This window comes from Mya arenaria, chromosome 1, assembly GCF_026914265.1.
Source record: "Mya arenaria isolate MELC-2E11 chromosome 1, ASM2691426v1".
Classification (NCBI taxonomy): Eukaryota; Metazoa; Mollusca; class Bivalvia; order Myida; family Myidae; genus Mya; species Mya arenaria.
Genome location: NC_069122.1, coordinates 16,607,254 through 16,630,874, shown reverse-complemented (window position 1 = coordinate 16,630,874; position 23,621 = coordinate 16,607,254). Strand labels below are relative to the sequence as shown.

The window sequence follows — 23,621 nt, the reverse complement described above, 5'->3', positions numbered from 1 at the left end:
GCATATAGTGTAGGTACGGTAAAGTGCAAAGTCTTACATATGATCATATAACAAACATGCATATGGTGTAGGTACGGTAAAGTGCAAAGTCTTACATATGATCATATACCAAACATTCATATGGTGTAGGTACGGTAAAGTGCAAAGTCTTACATATGATCATATACAAAACAAGCATATACTGCATATAATATAAAAGCCAACGAATGTTTATACTCATTCAGTTTGCTAATAAAACATTGCACAGAAATAAGTTTGATAATAAATCATAACCTTTATATTTCTTGGTCTAAAAATGATCACGACAGCCTTTTTAATACTAACATCTATAAACCCATACATTTCCATCAAACCATAGAATAGCGTCGATTATTAATAAAGTATTTTAATGTTGGAAAACATTTGTGTACCTCTTTTGCAGCTTTGAAACAAGTAGTTACACTGACTTTTTTCAGAACATTACTTACTTATTATTAATGTTTTGTTGAATAAATGCATTCTTTTTATTAATTCATGTTTTGTTTTCTAACCCAGGTAACATAGAAAAAGTATGTTCCAAAAATACAATGTCATCTATCTGATTCAACTTATTCCTAATAAGTACTCGATATAGTCCATTCATCCGGGTCTTTTTTTACTATAATGTTTATTTTATTATGCCTGGTGGCACCAGATTCCTTAAATAACGCCATTGCAATGTATACAGTTACATTATAGGAAGTAAATAGCATATTTTAAAATAGAACAAGATCAATTCATCTTGTTGATGATACATTCAAGAAAAGTAAACTCCATCAACTTCATACTTTCTTCAAACTTATTATGAATACAATACTTTAATGAACGCGCCGCGGAGCAATCGCAGTCAACATAGAAATTCATTGGGACGGATAAAGCAATTGTTATTTGTATGTTGTTTTTCAGGCGAATAATTGGCTAAACTGTTAACTCATTAAAGCCTGAGATGTTGGTATTACTGTAGCTCTGTGTTTTATCCCTGGGCAACATCTGCACAAGGATTAATTTTGATATCTTGACAGGCTTGTAAGTTATGACCAAGGGTAAAGTTTTTCCACGTAGACGACAACGCCACCACGGCTTTATACTTTGATGTGTACCAAGTTTCATTCGAATCTTCCAGAGTTATGATCAAGATTATCGTTATTGCATGCCGACGACGTCAAGGCTATGTTCCAGGATGTGTACACATTTACGTTTGAATCTTCCATTCAGTGTTGGCTTCATAGCCAAGGTCATTGTTTTTGCACGCCGACGACGCCAAGGCTCTGACAATATCTGGACTCTTTTCTTCAAACGAGCTAAACAATGTACAAATTGCGCCATTGACACAGTAATCATGCTGATCATGTTTTATGTCGACCAAAACTGCATCAATTGTCCTAGTAAACTTTGTACTGTTGTTCTATGTTTCTTGTTTTTGAAATTTTGTTTATGTTTTTATGTCTTTGGCGTTTACCCTTAAATTCTAAACGGGGTTTATGTTTAAACTTTTTTGCAAATGAGCTTGTTTCTGTCGTTTTTTACATAAATTTAAGATGCACAGAGTGGATACAAAATATGAAAAGAGACAAGAACATTTGACTATTTAACTGTGACCTTGACCGACGTGCCTGGAATGTAGGTTCTGCATGTTGTCACGATTAGTGAATATTTCACCCACGTTTCATGAAAATAATTTGTAGGATCGCATGAGTGTGGATTGTGGTAAGATGGTATCTTAGTTTAATGAAAACCCTTCAGAAAAATGTGTATGGAAATGCGATGTGTGTTCTGAACGCGATCTCGAAATTATGAACTTTGGATTAGAGTTTGATGAAAATCCTTCAAGGGGTTAATGAGATACGAATTGGACACATAAGTCTTACAGACAGACGGGTGTATGAATGATGGCGCTAAACAGCATTTGTCTTTCCCTGCAAAGCATAGTAGAGAAATAATCACGTAAATGTGGATAAGTAATGAGAAATACCTCACAAAAGAAATTCACAATGACACGATTACTTCTATCATATTTCCGAAAGAGTTTGCATTAAATTTGCTTAATATATTTGAAAAAGGTCAAACACTCCAATCAAATGAGAAACCCCAAGGATACCTTGGCCAACAACTCATATTATTTTGGAAAAACGATGATATATTGTTCTATGTCGTTAATTTTAATGACATGAACTCTCCTAACGAATATAAATATAGGAAAGAAATTAAGCATAGCTGTTCTTTCAGATGAGGTCAACCAATCACGGTGATTTATGTAAGAAATCGGAAAACCTTCGATGTAATATGAGTCGTGTCTGTCTCCGAAGTAACAATTGTACAAGGTATCAACACAACTATATGATTGCATCTGCACTATTAGCACGTATTCCAAACTGTTAATTCTGTGCTAACAATGCAATTTGCGGATGGACAGATCCAAGTCGTTTCCATGGGAAACATATTGACGTATTTAAGTAGTATATCTTCGAAACATAAGTTGTAAGTATTCATTGCGTAGGAAACTAGCGGCTTCATCAGAAATAAATATTTCGAAAGTTGTCTTTTGCTTGTCATATGTATCGGCACTGTATCATATACGTGTGTGTGCGCGCGTGTGTGTGTGTAAAAAAGAACATTTGAACTTATTAAATTTGAATGAGTTTTTATATCACGGTTCGATCAAAAAAGGCGGAGAAAGTACTGCTGATATTCTCACAAGAAGGATAATATACCGTGCACTCTTTGTTTATACAAAAGAGCGTTTGTAAAAACGTTTTAAAAGCTCAAGAGAACGAACAGTCGATGACGAGTTGAGAACTATCAGCCGCTGCAAATGTTCAAATAGTATCAAGCATGGAAACTTCAACATTGTTCGAAGATGGCTTCGTAGAAACATTCGATGTTATGTCATCTACAGCCTCGTCAATTCAAGTGGGTTGGAAACTTAGAGAGGCACATATACCACTAGTCCGGCAATTTCAAGTGCATTATCAAAAGGTTGCAAGTGATTATCTACAATACGGACCATTGCTTCACGCAAATGCACGTGATTTTAAAGTAGGAAACTTGGTAGCAGACACGTACTATAAAGTATGCCTGGTTGTGTTCGGATCCAACAAGATGGATTATCGACAATGCACGGAGGCATCAACAACGAATTGGCAGTTACCTATTTCAGTGGGAAGCAGCATAGGGGCTCTGCTGGCTCTGTCAGTTATTGTCCTTATCGTCTTATTGTCAAGGTGCAAGTTCTCTTCTCGAAACGGAGGTAAGAAGTCGAAAAGCTCAACTAGATACGACACGATGACTTCAATGTATCATGATGATCAGTCCACTATACATGGTAATGATTATGACTTCATGTACCAGTTTGATGATGAAGCATTATATGAAGTTCCGCTAGATGCTTCAATGCGGACATCTAGTAGTAGGCTTCCTGAGACATTGGTACACAACGGTCTATGTAGCGGTCATATGCATCTCCACAGCAAAGAAAACAGTCAACACAGGCATTCACTGGGACGTATTCAAGGCTCAAACCCACATCATGTTATTCGAAAGTCCTGCGTACACTCCATACAAGGCTATTGTAGAGGCTGTTTTTCTCAAGAGTCATGCTCACCTTTTGAAGCATATCCGAAAAGATCGCCGTTTACGAGACAAGACTTAAAACTGGATGCAAATATTTCGCCCATAGATTATACGTGTATGACAAACACACAAATAACTCGTTCTTTGTCGTTGAATGACTATTCACTTACACGGAGAGATGTTTCATTGCCTAAACAAGATGTTAGCTCACACAATGTTGAGTAGTTGACACTTATGGACGAAATTCCAAACATTTCATCATCAAAAATGTCTTCAAAACATAATATTTCTGTTAAGGCAACTACACAAAATACGAATGTAAAACGTACGCTCATATCTGACATTTACTTTGAGTAAGTATGGTGCCTCTGGGGGAGTTTCAACATCAAACTGGCAAAACGATTTAAATGATGTAGACGAAACCATAATTAACATTGCTTGAACACGTATCGATTGATAACCTTACTAGTAATATTAATGCATAGTATGGGTATGTATTATTGTAGTCATTTACAGTAGATTTTAAAATGATCCAGCAAAAAAGCAATGCTCTTCTTTGTACATTTTAGTTCTCGATCACATGCCCTCAATTGTCAATAGGCTTATATTTGAATTCATGTAAAATATGAAATATTCTGATTCGTATTAACGAATCAAATTAAGACTACTAACTAAAAATCGAAACTGACAACTAGTATAGGTTTCTAACATATACTACTTAAACGCGTCAATTTGTTTCTCATTGCAACACTTTGGACTAGTTGTTTAAATTATATGTAAGTCATGTTTAGAGAGATATTTGTGACAGCACGGTATTTATTTTGCTTATCAGCGACCCTGATACCCTTTACGTTAAAGTATAAAGAGTTATTTCGCAAACGACTTAAAAAACTAGACTGTTAATGTAAAGCGTACGTGTAACTATACGTAAAAGTACACGTAGGTGTTGTGTTTTCAAACCTCTCTACCAATTTACCAAAACTCGTGAAATGCTAATACATGTACGTTAAACCGTCTTATTAATGAGGTGGAAACTGCTTATGGCAATTTATTCAGTTATGATTTACCAGAACTAAGTTTTTCATTGTATTGCAATTATGTCAACGAATGTTCAATCTCTTAAATGTTGATAACGAAAGAAAACAAGTCAAATTGAATGGCACTTACTGCTGGCATTTAAACAATAAAAACTCGATATCATAAATACCATGACCTTACATATAATATCATATGAACATTTAAAGGTCGGTCGATAAGTTAGTATTACCTTTTTTGCAGCTTATATTCCTATAACTGACTTATTTCCATTGATTGCATTTATTATATGCATATGTGGGCATTTATTACTCATGAAAGCGTACATTACTAATATATTATGACTGTCTTGTTGAAATAAATGCTTTCCTATCACTTCCTTCATGTTTGTTTTCAAATCCCAGGAACTCGAGGTAGACATTTTTGGTAAAACTCACTTGTCTGATTTAAGTCTCTACTTAAGGTAGTTTATTCATGATAGTTATATTTACTGTAAGGAATATTTTATGATGCCTGGTGTCATCATATATACTATGGTATCAAATGAAAAGGCATTCCTACTATAAAGAACGCGGTACATTAAATAATTGTAGAACAGAGTTTTTCTTTATATTACAATATAATCGGACGTAATTAGCATATTTTAAAATGTTCAAGGCCAGAACAACTTAGACCAGTTATTTATCATTAAACTCGTATATCGTACATGTTATTTCTCATCTTATAAAAACTCCTTCAAAAAGAAGCTTATAAAGGATTTTATACTGAAACAAGAGCACAGTGGAGCGATAGCCAATGCTCGTCCTCTATTGTTTTGTTCAACCGAAACAAGAAAAACTTAATAATTGTTATAACCATAGTCATAGAAATTGCTGAACATGTGCATATCATCTATTCCAAAATGTGAACATGGTATCATTGAAATCTTGCTTTCAGTGTTTGAGGGCGCCGACGACGCCAAGGCTATGACAATATCTTTGTCTTTAAGAAACAGACAAGCTAGGAATATATATAAACCAATGGCACAGTGCAATATTACAAAGCGTCTAAATAGTGCGTAGGAATATTGCTTAACTTCCTTTGAAGATAGTATCACTTCTAAAATATCGTATCGTAAATATAAGACTCAACCGGAAAAATACTTTTATTGATTGGCCTTATGTGAAATATTCATCTCAAATCATGTATGGTCTCAAATAACGGAAAGGCAACAGAGATCTAAGTGGGATTGAGTATCATTAATAGGATAAAATACAACGCAAATCCAGGCGCAAACAATGTTCCCTATAATATTCCCATGGAAGATTCAGAGACGGCGAAAAAGTATAACGGAATGGTTTAAGTACAATTACTTTATAAGTAACTGCATCATTTCCAGACAGAAGTTAACCATTTAAACCCAGAGATTCCGACGAATAAAATTATAATATGGAAGTACATAAATAACAAGAATAACACTACAATAAAACAATACTTGGCTTTTAGTAATCATTTTACATACTTTTGTAATTTGCTTTATCTGTTCAAATAATTGTGTGTGATTGTCGTCGATAAATGGTTCTTAAAGAATAAATAAAACCTGCAATTACTTAAACAGTTATTTGTCAAATATCCTAAAGATCATGAAAGGACTTAGCTTTGCCAACATCGCTGCAGTTAAGAGGGAAAAACTTACATCTACAATACAATTAATGGCAACAATACACGCACTATATGTCACGTATACAGTATAGCCGTCCAAAGAATTGTATTGTTTATGCGAATGGAGTGATCTGTTTAACCGTAGTTTTGAAATGAATAAACAATAAAAAAATTACAGACAAGCCCAGTCAAGGGAAATTCAAAAGTAGACCATTTAAAAGTCACTAAATGGGGTCGTATTATCATCGTATGTACAACAACATATCGTGATATCAATAGTTTCAGTTAAATATTCAATGTGTACGACAAACACATCGTGGGATCTATAATTTCAGCCAACATTTCACTTATTTCTCAAATTAAATTGAAAGTTTTACATGCCACATTAATTACACGTTGCCTAGACTAACTACAAAACCTTACGATTCCAAGATTTGTTTCGGGTCGCCTCAGAAATATCAATTCGAAAAAGCGATCGGTCGGTTCTTACGTTAACAAGAGGAGTTACAGACTGCTGTAGCTTTATAAAGGGTTATAACTAACTTCTGTACACTGTAGATGTCATTGATCGTAGGTGTCGCGCCATTTTGGGTACAGCATTACTCCTTCAGCGGATATCCGATCAAATTCCCTCTTTAGCTTCAGAGTTTTGTTAAAATCACGCATGGGTATGTGATGGAGTCAAGCCAGAAATATATATGTATAGAATGTATAAAAACGATGTTTTCAAGTTACAAAATATACATATAGCATATTGCAGCAGTAGAATGTTATAAAATATTTGAGCTTGGAATACAGTATCTAAGCAGAAGATATGTTACTAGAACAAGATGACAGAGAGGTTCTTAAATATAGACAGACACATGACGTACCAATATAGAGCTGGGAAAAAGCATTAGATTTTCTTCATGGATTCCCTAGAGGAGTTTACTACGGAATCCCATAGTAATGTAGTGACATGCTCTATAAGCCTCTAGTTTATTGGCGTCTAGAAATGGTATATTTCATTTAAACTACTGTATCTCAATAAAAATGTTGATCTCTTGAAATAAACGCTGAAATATGCATTAATTCATCAAAGTTTTTACAGTTTTCAAATTAAAGTTTTCATAAAAGAGCGTTCCTAATTTACCAATGATGTCTGGACAGGAATTGTACCCAAAATAGGATATCTGAACAATCCATTATTGGTTTTATAGTTAATATTTTTTTTCTTTCTAAGCTCTTATTACAGAAACGGTTTAATAGTTTGTTATATGCACTTGCAGAGATGAGAGAAGAAGAATCATGGTGTTTATGAAAATGATATCGATCTAGATGTAGATCGTGAAAATAGTTTCCCTAGTGAAAATAATAGCTCATTCTGGTCGCTAAATGAGGAACGAACCAACAATGTAACATTTTTATTAGTGGTATTTTGTTTCACATCCAACATTAAGGCCACACCAAATTGATGTTTTCGTTTCGCACCGTTTTTGAAATGTAAAAGATTTTTGCACCAAGAAGCAAAAAGGTTTTCCAAAAGCAATTTGACAATAAAAAGATTGCAAAATGGCCAGTGTGTTCAGAACTTTGTTAAAGTTATTATCACCTTTAATAGCATCGCTGTTCATTTTAAAAAATGAATATTTGTAAGCACGCGCATAGACTATGATAAAACTCATATAGCGGGAACAGTTGTTTCGAACCTTGTAATGTTGTAATCACGAACTAACTATCCTGAACATCTGCCATAGACACATATTTAAAACTAGTTAAATGTTGTTATTAATGGTTTTTCTAATTAAAAGAGACAAACAATTTCTTATTTCGAAAGGCAACATTGATAGATCAGGTAACTGTCTTTTAAACTCTAAACAACTGTAATTTAAAAGCAATAATTACAGTGTTAATTATCTAGTCCTTGACAAGATGCATTTGCGTATTTTGTTAAAGATTTTTTCTCTAGACAAGTACAACAGATGTTGTTTAAAAATTGTGTTAACATGAACAGAGGCTTCTTTGATTAAAGTCCAATATTCCTGTCGGATGGCAAAATGATGATGAAAATGTTGAGGTATATTTTTGACCCCTAACCACGTTGCGATAATATGCATAGATGCATCTTTGAACGCAGTCAAAATACTCATGCCTTATGGCATAATGGTGATGAGAATGTTTATTATTGACCCTAGCCGTATTTTTTACGAACATGTTTGCAACACACGTACTTATCCTTAACAATAACACAGCTAATTATACCACTGTTAGAAAAAGATTATCAGCAAGAATATTGTCAATCCATCATATATTTATCTCTAAGTCTTACTTAAAGGCCGAGCTTTGAAAGTACTCTTATAAGACAATTAAATTTGATCCAATTTTAATTTAATATTCTTCACTGAAAATCGCAGTTTGGAAAATATGTTTACGAAACCCAAGACTTTAAAATAGTACAGTTTAAGTGAACAAATAGTCATAAGTCTATACTACACTATGTATTCCTTTAAAAATAATAATATGTAGGGGAAACAACAACTTAAATATTATAAAACCAATGTTCAGTAAAACACATTTCTATCAAATAGTTATAAAGTTACATGAACCATTTTTAAGTGTGTTTTGTCTAAATTATACTGAAGTTTCTGAGGTATATCACAACATACACTATTAAACTATTCTTTGGATGCTGGATGTGTTGATAATGGAATAAGAATATAAAGTCTACATTACACAAATGATAGACTGTAGCTGAATGGTTGACTATCAGCCATCGAACAGTTAACTGTTGCCAACCAACGACAACCGAATAAAAGACATATCAAGAAAAACCGCGAAAAGTTCATGGAGTAGTTATCGATTGATCTTCAGTGGTCGTCGAACTTTTTGGTACAATGATTTAATAAAGCAATACTTGAAAACATAAAATTATTTATATACCTAATGTTCTGCATTATCAAAATCGGAAAATAGTGTCAACATTAACTACTTCAAACTTAAATGTATCTTTACTGGTGCTAAATCGATTACTGTATTTGTATTATATTCAGTTACTTATATTAATGTATTGTACATCGACTATGTTCAAAAATATGTTCGTAAACATATTATGTGTACGCGTGGACATTGTTTTTCTAGACTGTGAACTGTTTATTACAGTTGTGTAATAACGATGTCTTTGACAGGAAATCGTGATATAACATACATTATAAGGTTATCCGAATTTATTTGTGTTCTAAACTTTCCTACAAGCAGAACTACGGAAACAAATGTCGAATGAAAAACAATTGTACTTATTTCATCTTGTTTAGAACTGCATAGGTGTTGGTAATAAATCCGAATAAATAGAATAACTGTTTATCCGTAATAAATAGAATCATAACATTTCCTGTAAATATATTACTTAAGGTTAACATGTTCACGAATCTTCAATGAGTTCCCTTTTTACGCAGGTATATCGTGCCATTGAAGACTGTCGTTTACTATGTATCGAGGACAAAACGCTTATAGGCTGATAACGAGAAACAACAGAAATATACTAAGCTGATAAAAGAACAGATTGCACATGACGCGATACAAAACCATTCATGATACCTATCTCCTGAGAAAATATGAAACGAAATGGTCTTTAGAACCCGCAGATTTAAAACAATACCAGGTGCTTCACCATGTGCATACTTGCATAAAAATCAAAGAACACAATCTCCAAAATCATCAACCCCACACACATCGTGTAACTCTAATTTGGTGTTAAAAAGTATCCATCTGACTACCATTAGTTTAAACAGTATGACTCATAGAAGATTTCATTGGCAATAAAGATCCATGAATGACATAAAATGAAGGTGGTGTTAGTCTTATGGTGATATTAAGAAATGGAATTAATTTATCTGTACACTGAAACATAAAATAACTTCAAATGGACTGTCATTAGTACTGTTTACACGGGGAAAATTGAAGATTTGAATTTGCTGTACTCTTTCCGACTAAAGAAAAACACGAGAATTGGACATTGAATTATGCTTGTTTGTCTAAAGACATTATAGATATACCAACATATCACACACCATTTTAAAGGTAATTGACTCTTCTTTCCATGTCACTTACTTACAAATGGATTGTTTTTATGTTGTTTGAGAAATTTGCATAGAACTGGACTCTACCGTGAAATCGAGTAAGTTTGAGTTACATACCTTGTTTCTTTTTTGTATATGAAAGACACTAAATATCTTCAGATGTGTTGTTTATCTCATTGTATGTACCCAAAATGGTTTAAACAACATTTAAGTGACAAAACAATGATCCAGATGCCTGTGGTACACGTGCGGTAAAATAAAAGCAAACACTCGCGGAATATAAATACGGAAATTTAAGATTAATGGCATCATATATAACGATATAAACGAATGCGTAGGTCATTCAATTCGAGGAAGTTTATGATTTTAAATTTATATATACTTCGTAAGAACTCAAATACTGCACGTAAGCAGAAGATATTTAACTAGAACTGCCATACACCAAACAAACGGTGAAACGTTCGGGCAATCGAGTAAAATATACTCAATGCCTACTCTGACGTCGTGCTTAGAATGTGACATAAAATGTAACTTATTTCTTTCCCCGAGTAAATAACAGGATAAAATGAAAAGGATGGCAAACCAAGCAGGACATACAGTCATCGAAGGACATCAATCGATCTCGTCGGTTCTTTTAAAATCCCTTTAAAAGAATAATGCTATTCTGATGAAAGAACGTGTTGGAATTGACATTTTGAATATTTTAAGGCTTGGTTTTTTGCATGGGAACATAGCCTCTGTAGATGTCAGATCTTTACTGAAATCGATATGGTTTAATGTCTTGATATCGATGTACGCTTTCGCATTAGCGTAATTTCAGCCATCTGAATAACCATTCCTGCCTGATTTCCTTGACATTTTTGTTGCTTCACAGAGGCTAATGTTTCTGTTGATATAGTTTCCATCGCCGAATTTATTCCAAGTTTGGCAGCCTGTTATTTCGAAAAGCGATTGTTATCTATTATCACAAACATCCTAAGATTGTTTCTGTCAACGAAAAAGTTGATTGAGCATCTTTGGTTGGGGCATATTAAATTGTTCTGTCCGAATGTTTCCCAATCAAGTCAACAATGTTGGCACTTTTTCCGTCTACTGCTTCATGCATTACTTCAAGGGAATAACTTTTTTCCCTAAATGAATGAAAATGACCATGGTTCTCGACACAAACTGAGTTCACACATCAATAACCTAGCACAACCATATGCAATGTGGAATTTGCCCATGAATTTTCAAAGTTCTGAAAAATACCCTTGTTTAAGTTGTTTACTGTTAATCAACCCTCTTACGATGCATCTTGTTGCACTGCTTGAATCACTTTCATCGTCACATAACTGAACTCCTTTAATTTCTTGGTATATTCTTCATCTACACTTCTAGACCAATAACACGGATGCCTAGCCGGTGCAATTATTTTGAAAGTTAGAATGTAACGCCAACATAGGTCAGGACAAAATTGTGATGACAATAGAAACAATGACAGCTACCGGGATATCAAGCCCAGTATCCTTCACTTAAAGACATACCATGTCATGACCATGTCCCGTAAGGCAAAGAAATAAATAAATGATAACATAAAAATGTCTTATTCACAATTACATTATTTAATATATCTAATAGAAAAGCTATAGCACAGACAAAAACTACATTTAATCATTCTACCTTTTGCTGTTTACTCTTAAGATTGCGCAAAAAGATCTGGATTGATTATCTACTTGTTGGTTGTGTGGTCTTCTTTGTAGTGAATGCGATGTTTAGCGATTAAAACTTGAGATCATACTGAAATATTCAGGTGAAACAGTTGCTTTTCTTAACTTTCAGTTATCTTTTGTTGTTTTCTTCAAAGTAGAATGCGCCTCTCGGATATACCACTAGATTGCATTTCAAAGCAACACGTTCCTTACATCTATTACATCTATTACATGTCTATACCTTAATGCATGTTTAAAGAACACGTTTAAAACTTTTAGAGCATAGAAAATGAACAAATTGTTGCCTTGCATTTATTGTAAAAACTAAAATGAAAAAATATGTGCAGGTCGATGGAACCGAATATTTTTACCTAGGTAAGAATTAGAATTGTTTTGTGAAATAAGACAAACAATTTTAATCAATTTTAAGCATGTTTTGTTTACATGTTGTATTCGCATTTGGTTAATCATAAAATTTTGCATTTGCTCTTGAAGAGGTAACACTTGGTCTTGCTGAGTTACATTAGTAACACTTGGTGTACGCTCTTGTTTAATTGCACTTGTAACGTATCCTTTAAATGTTTCAGTTCTATGCAATAGTCCTCAGCCTCACAAATTAAAGCTAAATCCTCGTCAACAATTTGTTCACAGTATTCCAAGTCACTGTCACCGATATGCTCACACATTTTTTCTCTATGCTTTTCTAACTTTTAAATATAAAGTTTTAATGATTCACAACATTTGTTCACCTTTGCAACACTTTCATTCACGCTTTGTTCTTGTAAGTCACCTTTTAATAATTATATAGCACTTTTTATTTTAACATCAATGGTATTACGATACCTTGTGCGCACTGCTTTTAAATTTGATAAGTTCGCCATGTTTATTGTTGTTGTTTGAACTTTAATCAATAAGTAACCTTCCGTTTACATCAAACACTCACTGTTTCGTCTTTTTTTATTTTGTTGAGCACAAAACATACACGAACAGAACTAACGTGGTTTGTTGTTAATCCATGTACCCTTCAGCCCGCATTGCTTCGTTTACTATACACATATAGCAAACCTGTTTTTGTACTTTGTTTATAAAGCACTTTGTTTTTCAACCTTCACTTTTAAACACATTTTATTTTAGTGTTCACTGTTTAGAATACCTCGCATATCAAAAGGTATTGTGCTTGTTAATTAAGTAAATTAATTTTTAATTCCCAGGTTCCGGCACCAATCAATGTGGCGAAGTTTCACTTTATAAGGCCCCGAACCTGCCACACCGGAGTTGAGAGATTACAAAACACATTTTAAATTTGTTCTAACTTTAATTTCCCCTGTTTTATTAGTACACAAAATTATACACATTATCCAAGGTATTTTTCTGTATTAAATTCAATTGTTCGTAAAAGTCCAAGTAAATATTTTAAACACCTTTTAAATCCAATATAAACTGATAAATGAAAGTCCAATAAGTCCAGTAAAAATGATCTCTGTGGTACAACTTGCGCACCGATTTTATACTAATTATTTCCGCCAACTACATATGAAATGCACGAGGATTGCGGGTAGCATGGAAGTACTTGCTAACGGAGCAATGGCTCCGGTGAGAGCCGTTATGTGAATTCTCAACGGTGAAAACATATAAAGTTAACACAAAGATTAACTCATGATGGAAAGATACAACGAAGCAAAACAAACATTATACGTTATTTTTAGTTACCAAAAATCAATGTAATAATTATTAATTATGATATTCCAAACGAACTTTCAATTATACCAATATATAAATGTTTTAATAACATATTCGCGGAGTTCGCGACAGTCTCGAGGCAGTGTTCCCTTGCTTTGATAATATACGGGTCGAATATAACATTTAGTCGTGTAAGGATATCATTGTCCTAGGATATAATACGGCGGTATCGACCATGCTGCCGTTATTCAAAGCAATTACTGGCCTTATTAATATTTTGAATGTAAAACTAAAAACAAAACAAAAAGACAAGTACAATTATGAAGTCGAATTCAATGATGTTTTCAGAAAATCACAAATCGAATTGCCTTAACGTGCTTATTTTAAATTCAATTATTCCACTTCCAAAACAATACGATGGAAGATGTGTCAAAAATGAAATGTATCGCTTTGGTTTTGTCATTCTTTCGACATGAGTAAGTTAGAGCATGGTGTGTCCTTTATTTATTCAGTTATCTTGTTGTTACTCTTTAAAGAATCTTATCTCTGTTGCTATGTTTCTCTCTTCTTGTTTATTGTTTACAAATGCAGAAACTGACCCTGGTCATTCCTTTTTGTAGTCACTAAGATAAAACGTAGAAACGGACCTCTGTTGCCATATGTTTCTTATTGCCGTCACTTATTTACAAATGAAGAATATGACGCCTGTTGTCATGTTCCTTTATGTCGCAATTTATTTACTAACGAAGAAACTCATCATTGTTGCTAAGGTCCTTCTTGAGATCACTTATCTACAAGCGCAGACACTGACCACTGTTATCACGTGTTTTCTCGTTGTCACTAACAAACGCACAAACTCATCTCTGTGTCATGTTTCTTCTTGCCGTAAGGTATTTACAAACGCAGTAACTGACCCCTGTGACCGAGTATCTTTTTGTTGTTACTTATTTAAAAACGCAGAAACTGACCCCTGTTGTCATGTTCAATTTTGTTGTCACATTTTGTTGTTTGTTGGCAAACTCGGAAAAAGCTCCCTGTTGGCATGTGCCTTCGTATTGTCACTCACTTAATAGACGCAGAAACTGACCTCTATTGGAAGTTCAAGTAGATGTGACAAGGTCTTATAAAGTGAGTTATCCTTAATTCATGATTGCTTAATACTTTTAATAGTTAAACGAATTTCTTTCTTTGAATTTCCAAATGGCCCTCAACACTTGTGCGAAGTATAAAGTCATTTGAATGAAATGTTTTTGTGATACTATCAAAATGCCAACTTGCTGACAACCGTGAACCGAGCTTCCTAACTTAATCAACGGCCATATTTTGAATGAAGGATGTTTAAGAGCTTCCGTAACTCAATTACCTGATGACTCCGACAAATTGTTTGAATTGAATGAACGGTTTATGAGATATGAATTATGCTCCCAACATGTCACAAAGTATTATTATATAAAAACAACGGATTGTCGGGAACAACAGTCACCCTAAAACATATCTCCTGAAGGTGTTTTTTTTACCTAGACTTTCAAACGTTCCCAGACACTTGTAATTGTATAGCCGATATAAAAAGGAATATTATATGCCTGCAGGAAATTATGAAGCATTTAACGTCTCATGTTTTAAATTTCTAAAGCTATTAATTATTATATAAAGAAATACAGTATATGAGAAGGCACATCATACGAGTTTTAAATGATAATTATCTTTTTAAGAAGGACATATTCTGATAAGCTTATTTCTCATTTATGTTATAACTGTGTGTTTTGCGCGTTCTGATAACAGCACACAGTACATTTTGAGAAAAAAAATAATTCAATTAAAAACAATTCTCGACTTTTGTGCTGTATATGAGAAATCTATATTTGTGAAATGTGATAGATGCAAATCATTACGTTATTAAATACCATTTTAAAATTAATGGCATATTGCTCATCCTTGGATTCTTTGTCGCACTTTTCACCGTGCTTTTTGAATTATATTTCTTTATAATGAAGACGTAATTATAACCCGATTTCCCTCTTCGAAATGTGTGTACCTTCTAGAGCTGTTACGATCCGCAACCTGCATGGCTGCATCCTGTGTTCACTGCATAGGAAATCTTTCATGTGAACCCTTCAAAGTATGGCCTTTGTACAAACAAACAAAATTGAAGTTTCGCCATCAACGGCCTCAATGCTGAAGAGTAGTCACTCTTTGGAGTACTGCTGAGACACTGACATTGTGCAGAACCAAGTTCCCTTCTAGTGGCAAAACGCCTACATGAGAACATTTTAAGCAAGGGAAAAAATGGTCGCAGAGGCTTAGGTCAGAAGAATAAGGTAGGTGTTCAACCTCAATAAACGTTTTCTTGTTGTAAGAAGGGTTTATCTGTTTAACTTTGGTGCTTGAAGACCTTCAATTAGGCATTTATTTTTATATACTTTTTTGACAGATGAAAGTACTTTAATTTCGTAAAACTTGTGATGGTTCTACACTCTTTGCAAGATTATTGAAATTTTACATCAGAGCCAATCTAAATGAAGAAAGTGGCTTTTAATACCTTCTTTGCGCGTGTTGCCTTACCATTGACCGGCCTTGCCTGACATTAACTAAGACATTTTGTGTTATATATCCGTTGCTGGGACTCGAACTAAAAATCAAAGTTTTTTCCCAGTGAGCAACTAAGAAGTTTTAAAAGGATTACAACTTTTATATCATTTCGAAAGTGTTTTGACACAAGCAGAACGCTTGCCCTTTTGTTCTGCTGACAAAACAGTCAGAAATTATGGAAATGCCTTTCTAAAATGCCTAGACTAGAAGTTAGCTGGAAATGGATATAGTGACCACCTTCATCTATCAAGCAATAACAGCAGCAATGTTTCCCGTTGTTGCTGCAACATAACGTCTACCAGGAAGGTTACTGTCTTGCAAGCTATTTAGACCACGTTTAACATATTTTCGCAGTGAAAACCTGTTCTTAATGTCACCGTAGAACTATCATGTATGCGACACAATTCCGAAAAACTCTCTTGGAGATACCTACAAAGAAACTCGAGCTTTTGTGAAAGATTTTTAATTTGTGTTCAGGTTTCATCAACGCAATAACATACATCTTGGCATCACGCTTTCAACCATATGCTCATGACATGATCACGTTCCATTCATATTAAACGTTATTTAAAGTTTGTATTTGATTGTACATTGTAGTTCACTCTAATATATTTCCCTTCTCTACCGGATTCAACAAAAAAGAGGCTCACGAGGGCCAAATAAATGTTGCTCTACTAGCATGGCTTGTTTTGTCATTTTCTATCAAGAACATGTATGTCTCTGTTATAGGAAACATACTCATAGTTCACTTGGAACATTTTGTGTTAATTCATGGGCGCGGCCGTCTTGAAACACGTAACGTGCATTATGAATTTTGCGATTTATATAATTACTTAGCAAATGAAACAACGATACTAGAGGCTCTGTTGTGTTTACAAACTATATTATTATAGTAAACTTAAAACATTCATTAAACATAAGCCAGAATGCGGATCTGGCTGGTTTTCGAAAGGAACCGAGCTCTCATGGATATTAATCTACTGAAAAAGAAGTTTAAAGATTAAAACTGAAAACTTTACAAGCAATTGTTGGATAGATTGAAACGGACATCGCGATATCGCAAAAGCTAGTCCCTATGATTCTCTCATCTGATGGCTTTCCAACTGGGATTTGGATAATCTCAGAATCATCCCCTGCAAATCTCAATTTGTAAATAACTCCTTCTTTCAATCATAGCATTGTAGACGATATCTCTACAAGCTTTTATACATAAGCTAAGTAATGACAAGAAAACCGTCCCATTATTAATCTACAAATGCTACTGAAAATATAAATGTTCCTCATACAAGGATGTGTATGCATTGTAACAAAGCATATGAACAGTTTCTAAAAAACATTGTTAACACCCCCATATTGTCACTGTAGTAAAATAGAGGACATATATGACTTCTTTTTATCTATCCGCTCTACCAAGATATACGACTCAACGACTGGTTCGATTAGTAATCTGTTTTCATCTCTATGATCCGTCTGCCGTCCTACTACATTCATCTCTTCTCTTCACTTCTATATTCGTCTTAAGAGTTTTCCTTCTTTCCTGTCCAAAATCATTCATACATAACTTATTCAAGTCCTTGTTTATATCAACCTTCACATATCCATAAGCAGGTCGATATAGTGCCAGAAAAGACATAATCATTCAGCTTTCTTCTCGTTACTATACAAATCTGAATCAGTTAACATATATCAGACAACCTGAAAAGTCTTTGTTTCTTTATTGCATTCTTTGCAAGTATTGTTAATAACCAACATTCCCAGTTGGCTACCTAAGACTTCAAACTTATGATGACTATCACATCCATATTAAATATTGGTGATGTTGCCAATTATATGTATTCCGCTTTTTTGTAATATATGTCAAAGGAGAATATTCAACGAATATATTGATTAATTATTGTTTTCTAAAGATATGTATTGTTTGGTTTGTGGCATTCGATTGAAACACTCCGTTAATGAAGAATTCTTATTAGACTTTGAAATCAATATCATTTAATATTTCGATATCGGTGTAGTTCTTCGCATGACTGATATTTCAAAAAAGATTTATAATCTTTTCTGTCCGATTGTCCATAATTTTGGTTGCTTCACCAATCCGAATGTATCTGTTTATTCAGTGTTATCGTCTACTTTACTGCAAATTTGACAGTTATCGATAATATTGGAAGGACAAAATATTATCAAATACATCGTTAGATTGTTTTTGTCCAGGGAATGGGGTTGATAGACATTTTCGGCTGGGAAGAGAATCTTATTGTACAAACGGACAAAACAGACTGCGGAGCGATGGTATTATTTGCACTTTTGTATTCAAATGCTTCGCGGATAAGTCCAAAGAGGAAATTATTTTATCGTTTTTAAGTTGATAACCAAGCACAGCATTATGCAAATGAAGGTAAAACATGCCGCAAGTATAGAAATAATTCTTAGGAACGGCTTTAATTTGAAAACTCTGTGAAGCCACGCACTAGTTATGCGTATGCTGCACTGCTGGAATAATTTTCAACGCTACTTGTGCTATACAATTGCAATATGTTTTATCTAAATATATTTATCTACATCGATCTCATGACCTGAAATAGTGATGCAATTGTATGAATGCTGTTTTAGTAGATTTTCTGTACATCCACGAACTTGTCCTATTGATATACGCATAAATGTTTTGATGTACAATGTTGTAGAATTCCTGAAGTAACAGAGTGGACGATTCTGGGACGACGCACATCTGCCATCATTTATGACTTGCATATAACAATATATTAGAAACACAATGAATGTTTTAATGTGTTTCTAAATAATTTCAATGAGAAATAGTGTTATTAGTATTGTTTAAATGCGTTATTGATATTGTCTATTTGTTCGAAGAAAAATGAATGCTAATGTCAAAACAACTCATCCTTCCACCCTTTATAATAACAACATGATCTTATAATTGAGGAATCAATACAATTGAATTTGGGATTTTCCCGTTTGACGTTTTTAGAGCAGTAAAATGCACAGTGAGCAACTGTAATCATCCTCGGGGAATTGATTCAGCCGTTTTCTCCTTTTCCTCGGTAAGGGTCCTTGATGCGTGCAGGAAAACTGAGAACAAAACTCCCTGCAAATATAAATATATCATCATGAAAGATTGTTACTGTAATTAAATAGTTGGAAAATATAAAATCACTCCGCCTAATACGTAATAAAAACAGACGATCAAATATAACGTAGTTCCATCTTTTTATTAATTATTAATGTTATCAGAAACTGGCCTCTGTTGTCATTTTTGTAAATTGGTGTCATTTTCTAAATTGGTGTTAGTGGATGCATCTTTCAGTTCTTAATAAAAAAAATGAATTGCGATAGCCATGTTAAAAAAGTTTTAGCCTTGACCTTTTTCCTTTACCTGATGGTGAGCAGCTCGTACAAATCCGGAGTTCGCGGTTACTGTTACAGCCTTCAAACTATCACCAGTTCCAAATATTACCTGAAAACAAGCAACTACATGTCCACCAACTAGGTTTAAAATGCATTATTCATACATTAATTACATTTACTTTCAACATCAAAACCAAAATCATATATAAAAACCAACGTATGTTCTTCTCATTATTATTATTAAAATAATTTAAAACAACCTTTACCTTCGACCGGTCTTTTATTTTCCCAGTATTCGGCATAACGTCGGCTGTAAACGACGGGTTGTTAGGAACAACGTTCACCCTTGACAACAGATCCTCTGCACGTCTCTTTTCACCTGGACCTCCAAGCGTTTCCAGAATACTTGTAAAGATATCCACTGCTGTTTGACACTCAAATAACTGCTTTCTTGTAATTAACAATTAACAGGAATATCATATTCTGGAAGAAAATTAAAACATTTTACGCCTCATTTTTCAAATTCTTACCTATTAGGAAAGCAGAATATTTCATATGGTTTAATTAATCATTATCGCACAATTTGTAATCAGTGGAGATTTATTTCAGATGAGACAAATAAGTGTGCACATTAAACGATTTTGGGATATAATTAATCATTTGAAGTTTCATAAATTTCAAATAAGCACCTTTTGATAATTGCATTTCGAAACACTAGAAGCGTCTGTACTTTAATGAAAACGCAGATTCGGTTTCATGGAATATGTTACAAGTAAACAACAACACGAATGTCTTAATCAAATGATAGAGTGGCAAACTTTGCAATAAATGCAAGCTTAGAAAGTTGTTGACTAGAATGGGCTTACATAGAAAACATTAACCAGAAATTCGATTTCAAAAAAATAAAGGGTCGAATTTAATTTATATACAATATGAATGATCTTAATTAATTTCTTAAATAGGTTTGATTAATGAGAGCCTTCGTATGAAGTTTCAATGAAAAACATGCAAGTGGTTGTTTCTTAACAAGATACAGGAAGCTTTACTAAGTTAAGTTTAGTTTGGAACACATTGTTTTTGGAACATGTCTTAAGTCGTTGCTGAGATATTTACTTATGCATGCTTACGTGTAAAACATTAACCAAACTTTCTATGGCGAAAAAAGGACCATCATTTATATACTATGCATTATATACATTAAAAAGTAATCTAACTGCATTAATTAAGTAGAATGGAAAGTTGGAAACACCTGCCTAATTTTTCATTGTCATTAATGTAGTATTTAATGGGACATGGACTGAAATGTGGTTACATGCTCAACCTTCACAAAGAAGCTAGAGAGAGTAGTATAGCTCTAGTATATTATTAGCTAAAAACTGTCAAAAGGACAATTAAATTAATCTAAACGAGATTGTTTTTGCTGCAAAGAGGAAAGTGTCCCAATAATTAGCATATATGATGTATTTATATCATTACATTGTAACATACGATATAAAAATGATGTCAATTTGCGCAACACTGGACTTTCTCTTTCCTCTGAAGCTTGCTCAGAGAGAATTTTCTCTTTACACCGGAAGTAACAGCCTCCGTGGGCCACCACAGACACCAAAGTTATGAGGGCTGTCACATCTAAATTCACTCGTGCAATTCTGTCAACTGTGTTTATTTTGCTCTGCTGCAATACAGATACCATAGGAGAATAATTTACTAATGGATTGATTAATAACTCGTCCTCGATGAAATTGAGCATTGACACTCCGCCAAAAGTCCATTTTGCTATTATGAAATCGCTCTTTTCCGGAAGTTCATTTTGCAAATCAGAGTTCGACTGGAAATGGTTTTCATGTGTAACCATGTTAGTAGACGTATTGTGATGAAATAACACATCTGATTTGATATTTTTTGATTGTTTCATTTCAGTGCATGGAGTTGATTGAGCATTATTTGTTTTTAAAGAATCTATTGTTTTGTCTGATTCAGTAAACCAGCTTGCGCAGCGGTCAGTATTTTGTGCAATGTTTTCGTCAATTGATTCATGGCTTAGTCTTTTGGGATCAAATTTTTCCATAAAATAATTGATATTATAATCCTTCTCAAATCCTGATTTTACACTTTCGCATCGAAGCTCAAATTTGGAAATGTGGAACTGACTTCATAATCCTTAAAAATATCTTTGCTTTGCGGGTCTTCTGTAAACCTACGCTTAAACGATACTTCATCTGTACTGCTGGAATCACTGTCATCGCTATCTGTGTTACATAACTGCAAACCAGTTAATTTATTTTTAATGTCTTCATCTACATCGACCACTTGACCTACAGCCAGCACTGACACCTAGCCGGTGTAATTTTTCACCAATAATGCGTGTAACGCCTCCATATAACGCGAACAATACCTTTGGTTCAACAAAGTTGACGGGATGGACTGTTGAACACGAAGTAGTCCGCCGCCTGACTGACGATGTCTTTTTCTCCGAATTGGCTCTGTCCTATTAAATACGAATAAATTCAGAATTTTGTATTATCAATCATCTGCAACTTAAACTTAAAAATCTGTGATTAAATAAATGAGACATTTTGCAAATACAATAATGTTATTTCAGTCACGATATTTCTGCCTGAATCTATATTCCCTAACAAAAACGAACATTATATCACTTGATCTCTTTGCAGAACTGATTTGACGGATATCCTATCAATCCATTAGCTTACCAGATAAAATGCCGTTCCATCAATAATATTCTTCTATCTTGTATATCTCAATTTCTAGTAATATGAATGGATAACTGTTAACCACCGAACACACAAAACAGAATACTAATAAATAAATACACAAAAAGGCGGTTTTAAGAAAATAAACGAGATACTAAACAACTTTTTTTTATTTGAATTTACACATTGTGTTTTCTATTATTTCTTTCAACTGAAAATATGTCCAAAAATAATAATAGAGAATTCTTTGATATATATATATACAATGATGTTTAGATTAAATTTGATTGACAGAAAACAGTATATGCCATACCATTACTAGTATGTGCCATACCATTACTAGTATAACGTTTCAACATTAACGTTTATCGTTCTAATATTTGATATGAAGTCCTACATGCTATTTTACTAAATTTTAAAATAACCAACTTTTTCGTACTATAAATATGGATAGAAGTCACGTAACGTGTACAATCTTTATGATTAACAAGATCGGAAAAAGATAGCCCTACTCAGTCATAAAGATGTTACGCAATGTGTTTTAACTGACATAGATTGAAACGTGTTTTCTACAGGCCGTGAACCAAGAGTTGACGTCATGTTAGTTAAGTTTTTTCATTGAATAAAGGTAATAATGTCATTATTAACTTTTCATACCGTTAAATATGAGGTGCAATGCTTGAGCCTTTTGTGCCACCACCTTCACCCAAACGTTCCCCTCGCAATTGACCACGTCGACGTGGAGAGGTTCCGTGCGACCAGGACATGTGAGTGCATGTAGGATTTGTGTTTCTAGGGGTAGTAGGCGTGCCGTATGAATTACCCCCCGACATAGTGGTTTATGTTGCTGCTTCTAAGATTGGTGATCTCGAAACCTCCGCGTATTTTGCCGAGCTGTAAAGAGACAATATTACTTTGGAAAGACATTGCAATTTAAGTAACGCCAGTTGCATTTAGTATACAAGCAGAAGGAATAACAAAGAAGGAGAGGTTTATAATGAAGTTTCTGAAATGGTTTATTTCGAAACTGCCGAGTCTTTTTCCGCGCATTGGAGACAAAAAGACACTTACAGAACAGCAATTCCACTGGGGTAGCACTAGTTAAATTTTGTAATCCGGTGAGCCGAAAAAACCAACGTATTGGTTTATACTTCAGCTTTAGAGATGGGTGATTGATTGCTTCTTTTGTAACTATTCAGACACATACTGTCATTAGCAAAAATACACTACAGCAGTTTGCCAAGCTGCTGGACAAAAAAATGGCATAGACTTAACGA

General features: G+C 33.9%; 1 protein-coding gene and 1 pseudogene across 1 annotated transcript; one reads left to right on the top strand and one right to left on the bottom strand.

Moving 5' to 3' along the window:
* The first annotated feature begins 2,850 nt into the window (after positions 1 to 2,850).
* Positions 2,851 to 3,813, top strand: LOC128225112 (uncharacterized). Its single transcript, XM_052935147.1, has one exon. The coding sequence runs from the start codon at positions 2,851 to 2,853 to the stop codon at positions 3,811 to 3,813; it is 963 nt and encodes a 320-aa protein (XP_052791107.1).
* Positions 3,814 to 19,263: 15,450 nt separating this feature from the next.
* LOC128225103 (UPF0415 protein C7orf25 homolog) lies at positions 19,264 to 23,271 on the bottom strand (annotated as a pseudogene).
* Positions 23,272 to 23,621: the final 350 nt, after the last annotated feature.